We start from the raw sequence: 16,332 nt of genomic DNA, 5'->3' as shown, positions 1-16,332 counted from the left end.
TCCTTTTTACCTTTTAAGATAGGAGTGGTGTTGGCATAATATTAATTACTCCAAAACCAAGTTATCTTCATAATACATATAATTTTTCTTTTCTGCTCTTTCATCAACTCAAGTGAGTACAAACTGACAGAATGTGGACTTACCAAAGAGGAAAATTGTCAGAAATCCTTTTTCTTGTTGGTTTGGTCTGTGGTAGCACAGTCTCCTCATCAAAGGGTGCAATGCTCGTAGCAACTAAGTTACTCATTCTCCTCAGCTCATATTTGCAGTGGTCTTGCCCCCTGAGGTACACAGATGGTATTTTGTTGGCCTACCTCATCCTGGAGGAAAATCAACAAAGTGAGTTAAATAGTCTTGAAAGAGGTTATTTAAAGTTAAGTATTACAGCCACCAGGATGCCTGCTTAATCTGGAGCCAGGGCTTGTATTCCGTGCTTAGAGGTAAAATGGGAGAGACTAAAGCTCCAATATGTCATTGATGTGGGGTAAGTACTGGTGGAGGGTGATAGCAGCCAGCTCTGCACTGCTGGTCCATGACCAGCTTCCCCACTTCGGTCTAGTCCAGCATCTGTCGACTCTTTCTCTTTGCCTTTTTTCCATGTATTATTTCCTACTTTTTTGGTGGGATTTTGGGTGGGTTTTTTTTTGTTTGGTTGGTTGGTTGGTTTTGTTTTTTTCCGATTACTTCATTTATCAGTTTGAGACCCTGGCTACAAGCCAAACTAGTCCAGAACCCTTTTCCCCTTAATTTTGACGACACCTCCCCCTCGGGGCGGCGGGGGCCGGGCTCGCTAGCTGCCGGCGAGAAGCCGCAGCCAGGAGGACACGAGAGGCCGGACCTCCCGGCGCTGGGGGGGCGCAGCCGCGGCGCGGGGCGGAAGGAGCAGCGGCTCCTCCCCGCAGAGCCGGAGCTGTGCGGGCGCGGCCCATGGCGGCGCGGCGGGCGGGCCCCGGCGCGGTGAGGGGGCGCTGGGGCCGGAGCGGGCGGGGGCGCGAACGGCTCTGTGGGGCTGCGGCGCGGGGGGCCGGGCTGCGGGCTTGGAGGGCGGCGGGAGCTTGGCCCGCCTGAGCGCTGTTGCTGAAGGGACGTGGCGGGGCGCCCCCCGGCAGCAGCCGCTCCGGGGAGGCGGAGCTGAAGCGCGACTACATCCTCTGCTCCTGCTGCATCCCGCGGGAGGGGAAATGTAACCGGCCGCAGGGTAGCACGTTTCTGCCCATTTTTGCTGCGGAAGCAAGCAAGCATTTCCTCGTTGTATTTTTTCATGTGAACCTCTCAAAAGAAAATCCGCAAGGCTTTAACAAAACAGTAAAGGCTACTTCAGTGTTTTTAAACATTCTGGACATTTAAACCTTTCCTTCTCAGCATCCTGGAATGGACACATGGGGAGTTGGGTAGTTCGTTTTTCCCCCTGAGTTTCCAGGTGGGTCCCACTGTCTAGTGGCCTGGCTCAGGTGTGCAAATACAGGGTTTGACCGAGGCAGCGGCTGCCCGGTTTTGCGGGAATCTCTTGGTTTCGGGGACACGTTAGAGCACTCAGCGGCTCTTCTGTCCGTAACAAAATGTGCATGGGAAGCTGTCCCTAGAGTCACCCTTTCTATGAAGTTTGGAGTGGCTTACTCAGACTCTGTGAAACTGCAAATATACCAAAGCTGATACCTCTATGGCAGAGCTGGGGACTGTCATACAGATGGACAGATGAGTATTAATGATTGGCTACTTGCATGTGTTTTCCTGTGTTGCAAAGGATAAATGATACAGAAATCAATGCACTTGCCAGCTGTTTTGTAGAAGGTAACAAAATAGGGAGGTACTACAGAGTATAGAATTACTACTGTATAGGCAGTGAATGCTGTGTAAAAGGATTGTGGCTTTTGTTTGTTTTTATGGGGTTTTTAGCTTTTATTTTTTTTTAAATAGCAAGTATCTTAAGCATTTAATATTTACTGCCACAAGAATGTTGGTAACAATAGAAGTAATGAGATCTTTATGACCTTTACCAATATAGTGTGACCAGTCCCCACCTGTTTGTTGGGTGCCACTTAGGGTGTGTAGTTCCCTACCTGTGTAAATGGCACTTGCTGTCAGTCTTCAGCATGGCCAAAATCCAAGTGAGAGATTTGAAGTCTAATCCCACAAACCCTTCCTTGCATGAGGCGTCTCATTTGCTTTAGGTAAACAAACCAATGTAAAATTTGGTTATAGGAATTTGTACCAGCATGCAGAGTTAAGGGTTTTTTAGTGCAAGTAACATTAGCTGCTGTTGAACAACCTGCCCTTGTTTCAAATGGGAGTAGTTCTGGGTCCTGACCCAGGGGCAGGAGGGTTCACGTCCAGCTAATCCTGGCTGCCTGAAGTTTATTTTTAGTTCAGAATTAGCTGAGGTTCAATGTGAGCAGCGTGAGGGAGCATAGACCAGTTCACAGTGCCTCTTTCAGGGAACTACTTCAAATGATATGGGAAAGAAACAAGTGGTGAGTTTGTGGATCCTTGAGTCATACCAGTCTTACACCCTTTTTATTTCTGGTATCTGAATTTTCTGAGCATGGGCAATATTTCTTTGTGCATCTATTCTTTCAACATAATTGTGTTGTACAAAATCTGAAAGTCAACTCCTTTTTCTAGATGAGAGAATGGTACAAGCTCAGTTTCAGATTATTATCAGGAGATACTTTCAGATTATTGGTGTTTGACCTGCTGGTAAATATGTTCAAAATTATATGGAAAAATAATATTTTACAATATTTAAAAGTATTTTCATAAACGAGCTTATTTTCTTTTATTGTTTTTATTATTGCTCTGAATTTACATCTTCATTAATAGAAAATACTCTGCTCATGTTGTATACTGTACAGTTATACTGAATTCATAAATTACTGCAATATTTTATATTTATTTAAATAGAATGACTAATAAGCTTTCTAATGCAAGTGAAATGTGATTAAATGTGAAAATTGTTGAAGCTGAAATGCAATCTGTGCTGCACGCACAGAAGTTAGCTGTGTGTTCCTGCTGCAGTGCCCATCAGAACTCTGGTAAAGGCATATTATTCCAGCATTTTTTACATCTTGCTTTTATATAACATCTTCATTAGGAATGTCTGGCTATTTAGGAGGCATACAGAGCAAAACATACCTTGGACGTTCTGATCTGCAGCTGTTTTCTGAGAGGTGGTTTCATACTGGCAGAAGTTGACTTTTGTTTCTCTCTTGTCTTTCAGTGCCCACCTCGTGCCCTTCCTCCAGTGCCAAGGTAAAATCATTGCATTCTGTGGAACTGATCATGATGCAGTACTGCAGATTTTGAAAGTAATAACATTAAGAGAAACAAGTCTGATTAACATCTGAGTAGCAAAATTGCTTTTCTTGCTAATTTATTGTCCCAAAATGCTTTACAAGGAATGCAAAGCATTTTAAAGTTTTATAGAAACCAGGAAATTTTACCATATTACCCCAGTTTTAATACTCATGAGAGATAAGCCCTTTAAACCCTAAAACCCTTTTCAGACAAATATTCTAGTTTTAACATAGTCTATGTCCACATCTAATATAGTTTAATTTTTGTCTGTTTTAATCTCTTCTTCCTCTCTCTTTCTTTTATTTTGTGTTCTTTAGTTTATTTGAATCACAAATTCTTTAAAAAAGGACTTTCTGGAATTAGGCTAGATATTCTATAATTGAGATTTAGGTATATATTAGTTTGATGTAGTATAGGGAAAAAAATGGGCTATTTTTCACTGTGAAAGGAAAAACAATTATATAGTTTTTATGAGATGGTACTTCAGAATTCCTTCAAAGTACCTGCCAGTAAATGTGATTTTTATGATTGTTGACAGACAGTGTCTTTTTAGTGATGTATGGGCTCAAATGTTTCATAACTTTTCTTGGTTTGTTATATACCAGGCAGTAAGATAAGTTTTAATTAGCCAGGTGATTAAACCTTTTAATCTGATCCACAGTTAGCCAATCAAGAAATTGTGCATAGTCACCAACAAAGTGCTTCGTACCCTCTTATACACAACTGCTCATAAAAAGGAGGGGGGATAAGGAAATTAACCATAAAAGCAGCAGTGTGAATTTCATGGTTGTGAATTGTAATTGAATCAAAATTAACTTTCTTTTCATCTTTTTACACTGCTCATCAACAACTTTTCTTCTTCAATATGAAGTGGAAGCCAAGGTGAGTTATTAAAGAGAACTACAAATATTTGTAGTACCTTTTGGTGGTATTCATTCTCTTTTCCTAAATGCAGGCTGATTATTTAAACTGGATACCTGTTCATTGTTAGAACTGTTGTTTTTCTTCACTCTCTTGACTGTTTGCTATTTCCATCAAAGTAGCTGAAATGCTGCCAGTGCTTTAAACAATAAGTTTATTTTTCAGAGCATTATTCAGAGTATTTCAGTTTATTACTTAACACTTAACACACGTGCATGTGTGTATTGTGCCTTTGCTGCACATGAGACTTCTTGCTCTGATTTCTTACCCTATTTTCCTAACATCTTTTGTTCTCTACCTCCTTGTGTGAACCAATGAATTGTCATCTTACCTGTAAAAACAAAGGATGTCATAATTTGTAAAAAATAATCTATTTCTTAAATTAAAATTAGCACGGCTGTTAAAAAAAGGAAATGGAGGTTTCTCCTTGTTGTGCACCCATACTTTGTTTTATGTTATGCAGATGAAATTCCACTCAGTCGTCCCAAAAAAAGGAAATCCAAAGGAAAGACTCCATTAGGTAAGGTCCTGCCAAGACTGAAAACTGTTCTTTTATTCCTGCCATTTTTATCTTTATAATGTCTTTGCATAATTCATTAAACAGACATTTGCAGCTATAAGCTGCTTATGTTGAATATGTTAAGCACTTGAATTTTTGAATGAACTAAGATAAAACTCAGTTAGCAGTCTGGTTCAATTTCAGTCCTCAGCCAAATAAAGTCACAAGTTAATCACTCCATAATCACAGAAGAGTTGACTGTAAAAGATTGTTAGTATCAGAGCTTTGTGTTTTTACAAGAAGCAGACCTGCAGAACATACTGTTTTAAGCAAGATTGTAAGTTTGATCTATTTTGATAAAGCAGAACATGTTAATAGAATTTAGTGTATTTCTGTAACCAGTTGACTTGGATCCATATAAAAGTTTGATGAGTAAACCTCCTTTACTTGCTTAAAAGTGAGGCCTCATTGACAGACCTTTAAATGCAACAGATAGAGCTGTCACTAGCAGGATATCCTAAGGATTAGGTTTTGTTTACTGTTGTTTCCAGTGAGCTGAAAGATGATGCAAAGTACACCTTTTGCTATTACGTTGCTAGTTAATTTTGCATTTTTGCACAGTAAAGGTTTGTAAAAGGTGCATAAATCTGAGCTTGAAGTGAAAACAAATATTCAGTTGTTACTATAAAAATTTCAGTCCTTGAAGACACTATTAAAAAACAGGTATGATGTAAAATGGAGAAGTAATTTTGTCTTTTCTACATCTGATCATGTAAGTTGAAGCTACTGCACTATAATACGAATTCATGTTAACCTCTCATGGAAATATAATTCCTCTAAAGTGTAATAATTAATCTCTCAGACTGGAGTAAATATTCTTCAATGGATTTTTTCTGCTTCTTCCTTATTCTTGTGCTGTATGTTTAGCATTTAATTTTTTCTTTGATGTGATGCCATTTTGCCTTAGCACATATCTGCGTGGATCACCTTGTAATAAACTATTAATTTTTTCTTGGCTCTTGCATTATAATCTTTGCACATAGAAAAGAGTAATATAGAGGTGTAGTTCTTTCTGGTGGATTCTTTTCAGACAGTCCTCTGCTATATGCCCAAATGGGAATTGTGTTACTTCTTGGATACTTACAATTCCCTTCTGAGCATGAAACTGTTACAGTGAAATACCTTTGTATATTTCTGCTTCTCATCATTGATTCCCAACTCTTATATTTCCTATAGCCGATGCATTTTCGTTTGTTGTTCAGCTGGGCAGCAGTGTAGTAAATGGCAGCTTTCTCTTGCCGGTTGTTTCTCGGTGGCTCTGAATTCAGGCTGCTGGGTCTTTTCCTGTGGTTTTTAGATGGCATTGTGCAAGCAGCGGTTCGTCGGCAGTCTGAAAGCAGCGAGCCCCTGACTCCTGAACCGCCTGATGCCCCTCCTCAGAGGAAACGCAAGAAGAAGAAAGTACCTACTGGTATGTGAGATTGTTGTAGATGGGAAAGAGCAGTAAGTAAATCTTGGGAACACAGAAATATCGTTGGGAAAAGTGTATTTAGGTTTAAAACATTTCATGTTCTTCTTTACCTGTAATCTCTCTGTGAATGGTATCTTAGAGTTTCACATTCTGGTTTCAGATTTCATAGGGTACAAACCTCCACGAAAATAATGGATATATAATTTTGAAAATTATATAATACTTCAGATCATTCAAAGCTCAGATCATGGCTTTTTTTTGCCACTCTTTTTATATAATAACTATGTATTTAGGTGAATATATTTCCATTTTTGTGAAAGCTCTGAAACTTTCATGTTGGGTTTTTTTTTAATCTTCAGATTCTGAGACCTCTTTCACCCAGCAAAATGTGGCATCCCTATTTCAGAATGGAAACGGCATGGATGTCCCTGAAGCTGAAGGAACGGTGGTCCGCAAACAGAGAAAAAGAACAAAGTGAGATATAACTAGTATAGCCCTGGAATAACTGGAATATCTGGACATAATAATGTCCAGATATAATCTGGAATAACTCTGACAGTGAATGTGGCTGAGGAGTATTTTATATTGTCATTTGACAGAAATGTAAAATCTTGAAGCTCACAATACCATTCAGCCTGTGTACAGTTCTTTCCAGGGTTAAGATCTAACTTTATTCACTTCTTTGTTCTGTGCATACCTGGATGCATCACAGCTCTAAATGTATTTTCATGAGCCTAATAGTTCAGTCACAGACATGAAAAAATTAGAATTTGTAATTTTCTATCATTCTTATTATCTTAATTTTATGGAAGTTAGCATTTTTTTCCCCAATTGTTTGAATATGTTCTAATTGTTAATCTCTTGATATGGAATTAGTCTTACGGTTTTAGTCAACCAACTCCATGGGAACTTTAGTCCTTAAAATTATAAACAGGGTAATATTACACAGGTCATAGTCTGATGGGTTCTTGTCAATCAGGCTAGACATGTTAAATGTTCATAGGAGCCTTTGGATTTTACACATTACCTCCTATTCTTTCTGTCCCACTGTGTGTTCTGTGCCAACAGGAAACCTCGGCCAGCCGAAGTCAGCTCCAATGAGCTCGAAGTGGAGGAGGAAGACATCATTGAAGATGAGCAGAGAAAGAGCCCAGATCAACAGCCTGTGTTTGCTGCTCCCACTGGAATTAGTCAGCCTGTTAGCAAAGTGTTTGTTGAAAAAAATCGTGAGTTCATATTGTGATTTAAGTAATTTAAGAACATTCTTGCAATTAGAAGAAGCATTATTGTATCTAAAATATAAATATTGTAGTATTGGGCAGAATTTTTTAAAGTTTTCCAAAACAAAAATTATTTGGAAATAAATACACATGGTAATTTTTCAACAATGAATGCTGGTGTTGTTGTGCTGGTATATTTGGTTCAATTTTTTAATTCCATGGTGGGGGTGGAAAAGGTTTCAAAGTACCCAGCTGAGCTTTTTTTACTTAATATTGTCAAAACTGTTACTTGAAAAACATCTTTCAAGTGGAAGTTTTTTGCAGGACGTTTGTGGTTTTTCATGTTTTGTTTGGGGTTTTTTTTGGTCCCAGGGAACACTGAGTAATTTCCCAAAGTGCTTTGCACATTGTTAACTCCATAGCTTGACCCACCAGGATGCATCACTCTGACCAGAGGCATCCTGTATCAGTGTAAGCTGACAAAGGGCAGGAAGTGGGGAGAAGAAATTTTCTAATGGAAATTTTGATGCTTACAGCTTTTTAACACTAATAAGCATTCATGTAGAAATGTGAAAGGAAACAGAGCTCTCTAAAACTGATTCCCTTATCCTTTCAGGGCGTTTTCAGGCAGCTGACCGTGCAGAATTGATTAAAACCACTGAAAATATCAATGTACTTCTGGATGTGAAGGCTTCATGGACTACTAGAGATGTTGCCCTCTCAGTGCACCGAAGTTTCAGGTGAAAGATAAGTGTTCTGATGTAAATAAAAATAAATCAGGGGTTTGGTTTGGGTTTTGGTTTTTTTTCCTCCCTGAAAATTAGTGTCTTTCCTCTATAGTTGTATGGTATTTTTATTTCTTTTGGATATTCCTAATAAATGGTGGTTTGGGATTGAACAGGTATAAAGTTTATCTGTCCTCTAGCTTTTGGTATTTGTTGTCAAGATTATGTATTTCTACTTTAGACATCACAGTTGAAATACAGCTCAGAAAAATAATAACTAAGAAAGCCATATTGCAAAGATTCAGACAAAATCTCAATAGCAAGTGATCAAGCTGATAATCAAAGTGTTAGTCACCTACAGAAATATGTTAGAAAATAAGACTGACCCATCATGTGTATCACCAGAATAAAAATACCTAAATTCAGACAGTCCTCAAAGAAAAATCCTGCTTGGTGGAAAGAGAGAGGAGTGAAATTGCACTGGAGGAATAAGCTTGCACATAATAGCAGAGCCATTATTTTTTTACTATGCGGTTGTGTTGTGATAGATAATGGGAAGATAACAGACATTTTCTTCCGTGGTGTATCTTACCTGGAAGCCTGGGCTTTCTGCTCCAGCTTTTGCTTAGCTTGATGAAGATGTTGAAAAGATTGCCTTGGGGGCAAGTTAGAATGTTGTGTAAGGGGCGGTGGTCTTGGGAAGCTATAGGCAGCTACAAGCGAAAGCTATTTGATGCCTGTGCCTGGCGCAGTCTGGTGTGATGGGAGGTAACAGAACTCTTACTTAGAATTTTTAAAACTAGATCAGGAAAAGCACTCAGAAACAATCTCTGAAAGGCCTTGAAAAGCAGGGTTGAACAGATGGATTCATGGGCCTTTTTTATCTATATGTAATTCAAGATGTTAAAACTGGTCTAATGTTCTTTCCTCCATTCAGGGTGTTGGGACTCTTCGCCCATGGCTTCCTTGCTGGTTATGCTGTATGGAACATCGTGATTATCTACATTTTGGCAGGAAATGAACTTTCCATGGTTTCTAACCTGCTTGAGCAGTATAAGACAATAGCATACCCAGCTCAAAGTTTGTTCTATTTTTTGCTGTCTATCAGTACAGTCTCAGCCTTTGACAGGTAAAACATATTTGTATTTGAAAGCTGTATATATTTAATTTGTGTATATGGTGTTCCTTTTTCCTTTCTGTGGCACATTTTGATTTGCTGTTGATGATTTAATTGATACACACAAAGAATGATTTGTCATATGGCTGTCTAAACACAGAAGGGGTGTACTTGTGCATCCAGACCTTCAGTTTCTGTCTGGTGTTTGCACCCTGCTTCAGTGTACCACCGCTGTTTATGGGATCAGGAGGTGAAACAAATGTAAGAGCTGACCTGTTGTTTTTAGGTGGGACTGTGAAGAGGGGTGGAGAACAACAAATATTTCTATCAGGGTCTTTTCATATGAATCCATTGTCTAGTCAGGTTTGAAGTGAACAGTTTTCCTGGTTTAGCTGGGGTTTCTGCATTATAGATTAAGAGTGGGAATGAAAGGAAAGAAGCTCAAAAAAAGATCATTAAGTAGACTAGATTCATGGATGTTACAAGTAGGATAAGGCAGGGAAGGAGTTGGTGCTAGGAAAAAAATTGTGACTTTTTTTTCCCTCCAAGGATGTCAGGGAGGAGTCCCAAGTTACTCACATTTGCTCCTGTAAGCAGTGTAAGCAGTTCCATTAGTGTGGACACTGAACTGAATGGCAAGGATTAGAGCGGACAGATGTCCCCAGGTTCCCCCTGTTTCAGAAAGGTCTGCAGTGTGAAACCTGATGGAACATCCTCCTTCCTTTTGGAATTGGCATAATGGGGACCATTGCCATGTGTGTGGGTTGTATATTAAGGCACTGTTACAGAGGCAGAAAAAATAACAATAGAATACTCTTAGAGGAACAATATCATTATTTTACTGGGCTGTGTTAATGACTCTTGATTTTATTATCAGGATTGACCTGGCAAAAGCAGCAGTTGCACTGAGGGGCTTTCTTACCCTAGACCCAGCAGCACTAGCTTCTTTCTGTAAGTACTTTGAAGTGGACAGAAAGCTGTCCAGAAAATATGATAAATGGAAAACTCCATAGTCTTTTTACTGAAATCTTTCTCTCAGGTTATTTTCTGCTTTAGAATAAATTACATGCTCAGTAGTTGATAATAGGAAAGGCCATAAACACTTTGTTCCATGTTTTTTTAAAGCATTTGCAGTAGTAGCATTAGTGAGGCTAATTAGTGAGATAGTTCTTTTCCATTTCTTAATATAGAACACAAATCAAAAAAAAAATAAAATTCCAGAATCACAAGGTGCAAGCTTTGATGTAGCTCATGGATTGCAAAAGTGCAGAAACCAGAATTTGATAGATATGGGGAATGTTAAAGAAAAAAGAATGAATTAAAGTAGACTATGATTGGAGGCAGTGGAGTGAAAGGAAAGAAAATGTAGTGATTAGTACCATGTCATGATGAGACAGCATTTTGGGAGTTTATATCTGACACTACTAATTCCATTTCTTCCAGTGTACTTTGCTGCTCTTATCTTATCCTTAAGCCAGCAGATGACATGTGACAGAATCAATCTCTACACACCACCTTCAGAAAATGGCAGTATCTGGTAGGAAACAAAGAACCACTTCTGTAAATTTTAACATAGCTCATTTAGGGACACTTGTCAAACCAGCAGATTGAAGAGGTTGTACAAGATATGTAAAAAAGCACTGATGAAGGATTTTATTTTTGAATTTGCCTTTGAACTTGTCCGGAATATTTGATATTTGCACTGAAAAATAAAAATCTCAGGGATGAGTTTGGTCATGTTGTTTGCAAATCCATTGTACCTCAAACAAGAATTGGAATGATGCTAGAAATGTCATTTGGCAGGAACCTTAAGAATCTCTTTTGCTTGAGAGTGAGACTGTACTGAGGTAATCATTTTAGGTTCAAGGGCAGGACATTCTGTAGACAGTCAACACTGTTTTTGCAGGAGTCTGCCACAGGATGCATGGGCTTAGCAGGCAGAGCTGGCATTTAAATATAAACTATGGTCTCATGTTAAGTGATCCCATCCAAAACTGTTACCTTCTGAAGTACCTATTAATGGACTCAAATTCTGGTAGCACAAACTTTCAAAGTAAACCAGGAGAAGTAGAACAAAAGCATTAATGTGAAAATTTTCTGGTTTGGGCAGTTTTTGCAGGGGGTGGATGTTTAGGGTTTCTGTGGTCTTTGGTAATTGTTCTCTTTACCAGGCCTTTGCAATACAAGACTGTCATGGTCTTGTACATGGTACAAGTAGCTCTCTTTTCACATCTGGCTTAGAAAATTTGTTTTGATGTTACTCTGTTGAAATTATTATTGTAACTTCTGTGCACCAGTGGTGACTGATGGTTTGATGTGTCTTTCCCAGGACCGCAGGTACAGAGACAGAAATTGTTCATTCGTGGGTTGTGGTGAATCTCGTAGTGTCTGTTCTAGTTGGGACAAGTTGGATCTTCTTAAGTTCCCGGCCAGAGCTAGACCACAGTGAAGGTAGGAAACACTGACAGGCAAAATGTTGTTTATTCAAGTTGTTGGGGTTTTTTATCTGCTGTGCTCTGCATTTGGTGTTCAAGACTAGTCCTGAGAAATTTTGTGACTGAGGAAAAACAAGTATCTCATAGCAACCTTGCATAGCAAATGCTTCTTAGGATGCTGGTGTCTGTGCTTGGTATTATAAACGTTAATTTAAGAAGAAGAGCTTTACTTGTCCTGTCTGAAGCAATGTGAATTTTGAAACATTACAGAACGTCTCTTTTCAGTAAAGAGAAAAATAATTTTAAATACTTTAACAGTATTTAAAATATTTTAAATTCTAGCTGTGTCATAGAAAATTCTGTAATGTTATTAATGTTCCTTCTGCAAGTGCTAAATGGGTTACAAGTTCAGCATTATTTTCAACAGGACATGGCAGTAGTTTTGGGAACTCCCTAGCTTTGAAAAGTCAGATTTGTGCTTGCAGAGCAGGACTTCAAATGAGGACTGCTTGTGCTGGTCCAGGCTGGAAGAGGGGGAAGCAAGTTCTTCTCATAGAAGAAACTTGGCTAAAAACTGGGCCTTCCTCTCCTTTTGTGTTCCACCTGGGATCCAAAAGGTGTGCCCAACTCAGCATTCCTGTCAAGTGCGTGCAGCCTGTCACTTGAAGGTATGCTGTACATAAAAATCCCAAGTTTTCACTTAAAAGTCAAAACGTGACTGAACTGAAGCACAGATTTGTGTTTGGGAGGCTGAGGATTCAACATGCCTCTTCAAATTAATTTTGAATTTTAATGTACAGGTGTCCATATTTCAGCTGGCTGCAGTTACTATGTTTGTTTCTAATAAATCATTTAATGAGTTAAAAAACTCCAAACAGCTAAGTGGCAGCCTTTACAGTCCTCAGTGGTAAAATTTATAATAGATGCTTAAATAATATTTAAAATCCATACATAATAAAGACTTAGTCAGTTAATCCAGTGGCAGAATTTTACTCAGGTTTTGATTAAATTTTTGATACTTGCATGTGCCTACTAAGATTGGAAAACCACTTTGGAAATTTCTAGAGAGAAATTCATTAGTACTTATTCCAAATAGTAAGAAAGTTTAGTCTCCTAAGGATGGGGTACACTAACTTAACACTGTGAGACACAGAGCAAAGACTTCTAAAAATTAACAAGTTTCTAAACAGAAGTCTTCCTTCCTGAGTCTGACACTCTCAAAACTTTAGCAATCCCTCAGTCTAATTCAGAGTTGTGTTTCAGTGTCCATGTTGAATGCACAATGGTACTGCACATGATCAACTGCTAACACTGTCACCAATTCTGTCAATTTTGGGGAGCAGCAATAGTTTTCTAAAAACATTGGTGGCCCTTGCCATCACTGAGTTGTTGATGATATGATTGGGATGAAAAGCTGGAGGCTTGGGGGAATGCCATGGTACTTTTCAGGAATAATGGAATTGTATCCAGGTGAAAGTTTTCAAAGAAAACTAATTCTTTCCTTTCTCTTTTAGAATTGATGTTTCATTCTGAAATTGTGGAATTTCCTCACGGAGATGTCATACCCAGAGTTCAGCCATGAGTGTGGAACAAGAATTTGCTTGTTCCACAGATGCAATGCAGATATTGTTGCTGTGACTCCTGGCTCAACATATTGTGTATTATAGCTGTGTATTATAATTTTCATAAAGAAAGAAATGTATTTTTATATTGTATATATTTAATGTTGATCTTTTTATGTATGTTACAGTTTCCAAATGTGATTGAAAACTTTTATACTTTTGCTTTTTATTTTACAAAGCAGATTATCCCTAGTGCATAAAGTCAAGGTGATTTTGTAAATACTGCTACCTACATAGCCAAAGACACTAGAGGGATGCAGAAGATCAGGTGTTCAGTGCTTTTTTGACTGCTGTACAATCTTCAAAAACCTGCTTTTATCATTAATGCAAACAGCAGTTAGCTTATCTGATTTGGTTAAACATTTTCTAGAGATTAAAAAAAAATCTTACAACAAAATTAGTCTATGGAAAATGTATAACAAAAACAAAGCTAGGAAGCATAAACCCCACCAAGTTAGTAATCTTAAAATAATCTACATTTATTTGTCATAAAATATTTTTCTAGAATAAAGGATTAAATTGTCAGGGATTTTGTTTAATAATCCATTAAAGAGGTCACTTTTTTAACCTTCATTTAGTTCTCTCGGGAAAAATCTTGATGATAAGTTCTTACAGGCTGATGTAGATACAAGACAGAGTTTTAATGTTGCAACAGTTTGGTCAGTTAAATACTTCTCACCAAACAGGATGTATCCATGTCCTGTAATTTCTCAACAGTCAGGAAGTGTAACTATTCCAAAGCCACTCAAAAGTGTTCTGATTTCTCCTTATCTGGTGTGGCAAGCACAATCATTTTATTCACTGCTCTTTCTGAACAAACTTGGGTTTCACAGATGGTAAAAATGTACTTACTCCTACCTGTTTTGGTGGAGATGGTTTTCTGCCATATTGTTTTGTGTTAGGATAGAATGGGAAATATCTTCCTAAAGTTACCAGAAAATGCTTATTAAATCAACCCAAAAAAGTCTGCAGCTACCCACCTTCTATGCAGTGACAAAGCAGTAATTGGGGCAGGTGGTGGGTTTTGCTGACGAGAAGCAACATTCCTTTTCCTTTATATTAAAGTGGCAAAATGGAAGCATTGCAGATGTGAATAAATACAGATATATTGCAGGACAAAACAATCTCCTTACTAGATACAGACAAGGTCTACTAGTTTCTAGTTTGAAACCATTTATCTAGAAAATATTACCTAAAGCCCAAAATTTGTTTCTATGTGTTACTTAAGATAAATTGACATTGCCTTGCTTGATTTAATATGTATATCTAGGGATGGTTGTAAAAGGGGTGCACTTGTCAAAGTTCACTGAAGAATTACTGAACTTCTTTAGTAGTGAATTTAAAGAGTAGCCAGATAAGACTTGGAAGGAAATGTCAAAGAGCTTTCAATGGTTTTTGTGCTAACTTTGTGCTGTTACCTGGGTTGCTTCAAAACACAGTGAATAACGAGGGCTGTTGCTGCCCTTTTGAGGACTTGTGTTCTCTTGTGTCCATTTAGCAAATTTAAGTTATTCAAAAATTCTGTGTTCATGACATCGTTTAAATGCTGTGGTAATCTTGGCGGGGAGGAAAAAGACATCTAGAAGAATTAAAAGATATTCCATAGCTGTTGGCTGCATTCTGAGGCATTCAGTTTGCTCTGGGAAGGAGCCCTTAGCCTCTTTTGTAAATTGTTGTGGCTCTTGTGTCTGTATTTTTGTAAAACTAGAACTAAATTATGGCTGGCACTGCATTGTACATTAACATGGAGGGTGATTAAGGGTGCTGGTCTCCCCCAGTTGTGCTCTGATGTTCTTGCCATGATTTGGCTGTAGGAGATGAGGGATGAGACAAGAAGTGTTCCCATATAGTTTGCCACCACACTTTCTCCTCATGTTATGTGTTTGCTTGCAGAGTCAATGACCCTCCTGAAGATGAGATTACTAATGGCATGACTGCGTGACTTTTCTTTCATCTTTCTATGGCCAGAAGTATAATTTTGGCCATAAAATATGGAGCTCAGCAGAGGTATGCTAAGGCATCACATCAGCACAGGAAAAACTTGGATAACACCATTGCTTGATTTCTGACATTAACACTAGGAATTGGCCTTCCAACTATCCCTTAGACAAAGTGATGCCAGCCAAGAGCCAGATTCATTCTTATTGTGAAATATAGTAGTTTTGATATGGTTGAGCAGGGATTGAATTAATCAACTTAATGTCATCAGTATATCAAGCCAGGCTTGCCTTTCCAGTGTGTATTTTTAGGAGGGTCAGAGTATATCCATATTTAAATTAATGAGTTTTGAGGTTGCCATATAAAAAGCACAATAAACAGTTTGATGGCTAATTATCTATTTTACAAAATACTTTTCATTCCATTAAGCCTCACAGTGGAATATGAATTTAAGTGAGTTTTTTTTAGTTTCTTGGAAAGTCTTAGAATGAGTTTACAAAAAAGATGTTGAATTCTAGAACATGCAATATTTGTAGAAGCCTTAACTGAAATGCCTTTGTGCATTTCCATGTCATTGTTTTTAAAGCATTTGTGTTAATGAAAAATGTTTTCAAATATGTTGGTGCCAAGTTCTTGTTTTCACATATATGAAACAATTAAAAAATTGCTGTAAACTAGTTAGAAATTATGGTACTATTTTGTCTTGTTTCCAGGTGTTTAGTCTGTTTAAAATAAATCAGCCTGTCTGTGGATTTGCGATGGGAGGCTGAGGGGCTGGCTAGGGCTGCTCCAGACTTGGATAGACAAAGCCCCATGCAGCTTGAGCACAGGCTGGACTCCAAAGCTAAACTGTTTTAATTACTTAAATTGTTCTAGTAATTTAATATTTGTTTAATTTCGACTTGTTTTAAATGTTACTCGCTCAAGGCAGTTTTCTCAACGTGAAGCCAGGCTGCATTAATTTGCAGTGTCTTAAAGTAGTTTTGGTATTGCTGAGGTAAACTTTTAAGAGGGTTATGATTAGGTGAGAATTACTTGCTTGCATATTTCCAGCAGAATTAATTTAAAGGACTGAAGACTCTGGGACATC

The 16,332-nt window shown here is 38.1% G+C and overlaps 1 protein-coding gene and 1 long non-coding RNA gene across 2 annotated transcripts in view; one reads left to right on the top strand and one right to left on the bottom strand.

Annotated features, from left to right (window-relative positions):
• The window catches only part of LOC147652209 (uncharacterized), a 48,045-nt gene that overhangs the window by 31,064 nt on the left and 649 nt on the right, over positions 1-16,332 (bottom strand). The window contains exons 2-4 of the long non-coding RNA XR_015289122.1: positions 7,213-7,381; positions 3,133-3,290; positions 144-320 (exon numbers count right to left, since the gene is read on the bottom strand). This is a non-coding gene — a long non-coding RNA (uncharacterized LOC147652209). The remainder of the gene's footprint in view (positions 1-143; positions 321-3,132; positions 3,291-7,212; positions 7,382-16,332) is intronic.
• On the top strand, positions 891-15,927 carry TMEM237 (transmembrane protein 237). The gene is made up of 13 exons (XM_086897219.1): positions 891-957; positions 3,218-3,249; positions 4,166-4,176; positions 4,679-4,735; positions 6,072-6,185; positions 6,545-6,659; positions 7,254-7,411; positions 8,022-8,145; positions 9,068-9,259; positions 10,125-10,198; positions 10,691-10,784; positions 11,577-11,698; positions 13,197-15,927. The coding sequence occupies exons 1-13, from the start codon at positions 928-930 to the stop codon at positions 13,262-13,264; spliced, it is 1,191 nt and encodes a 396-aa protein (XP_086753345.1). The 5' UTR covers positions 891-927; the 3' UTR covers positions 13,265-15,927.

The sequence above is a fragment of the Cyanistes caeruleus genome, chromosome 7 (genome assembly GCF_971803275.1).
Source record: "Cyanistes caeruleus chromosome 7, bCyaCae1.hap1.1, whole genome shotgun sequence".
Taxonomy (NCBI): domain Eukaryota; kingdom Metazoa; phylum Chordata; class Aves; order Passeriformes; family Paridae; genus Cyanistes; species Cyanistes caeruleus.
This window is presented reverse-complemented; position numbering and strand designations above follow the sequence as displayed.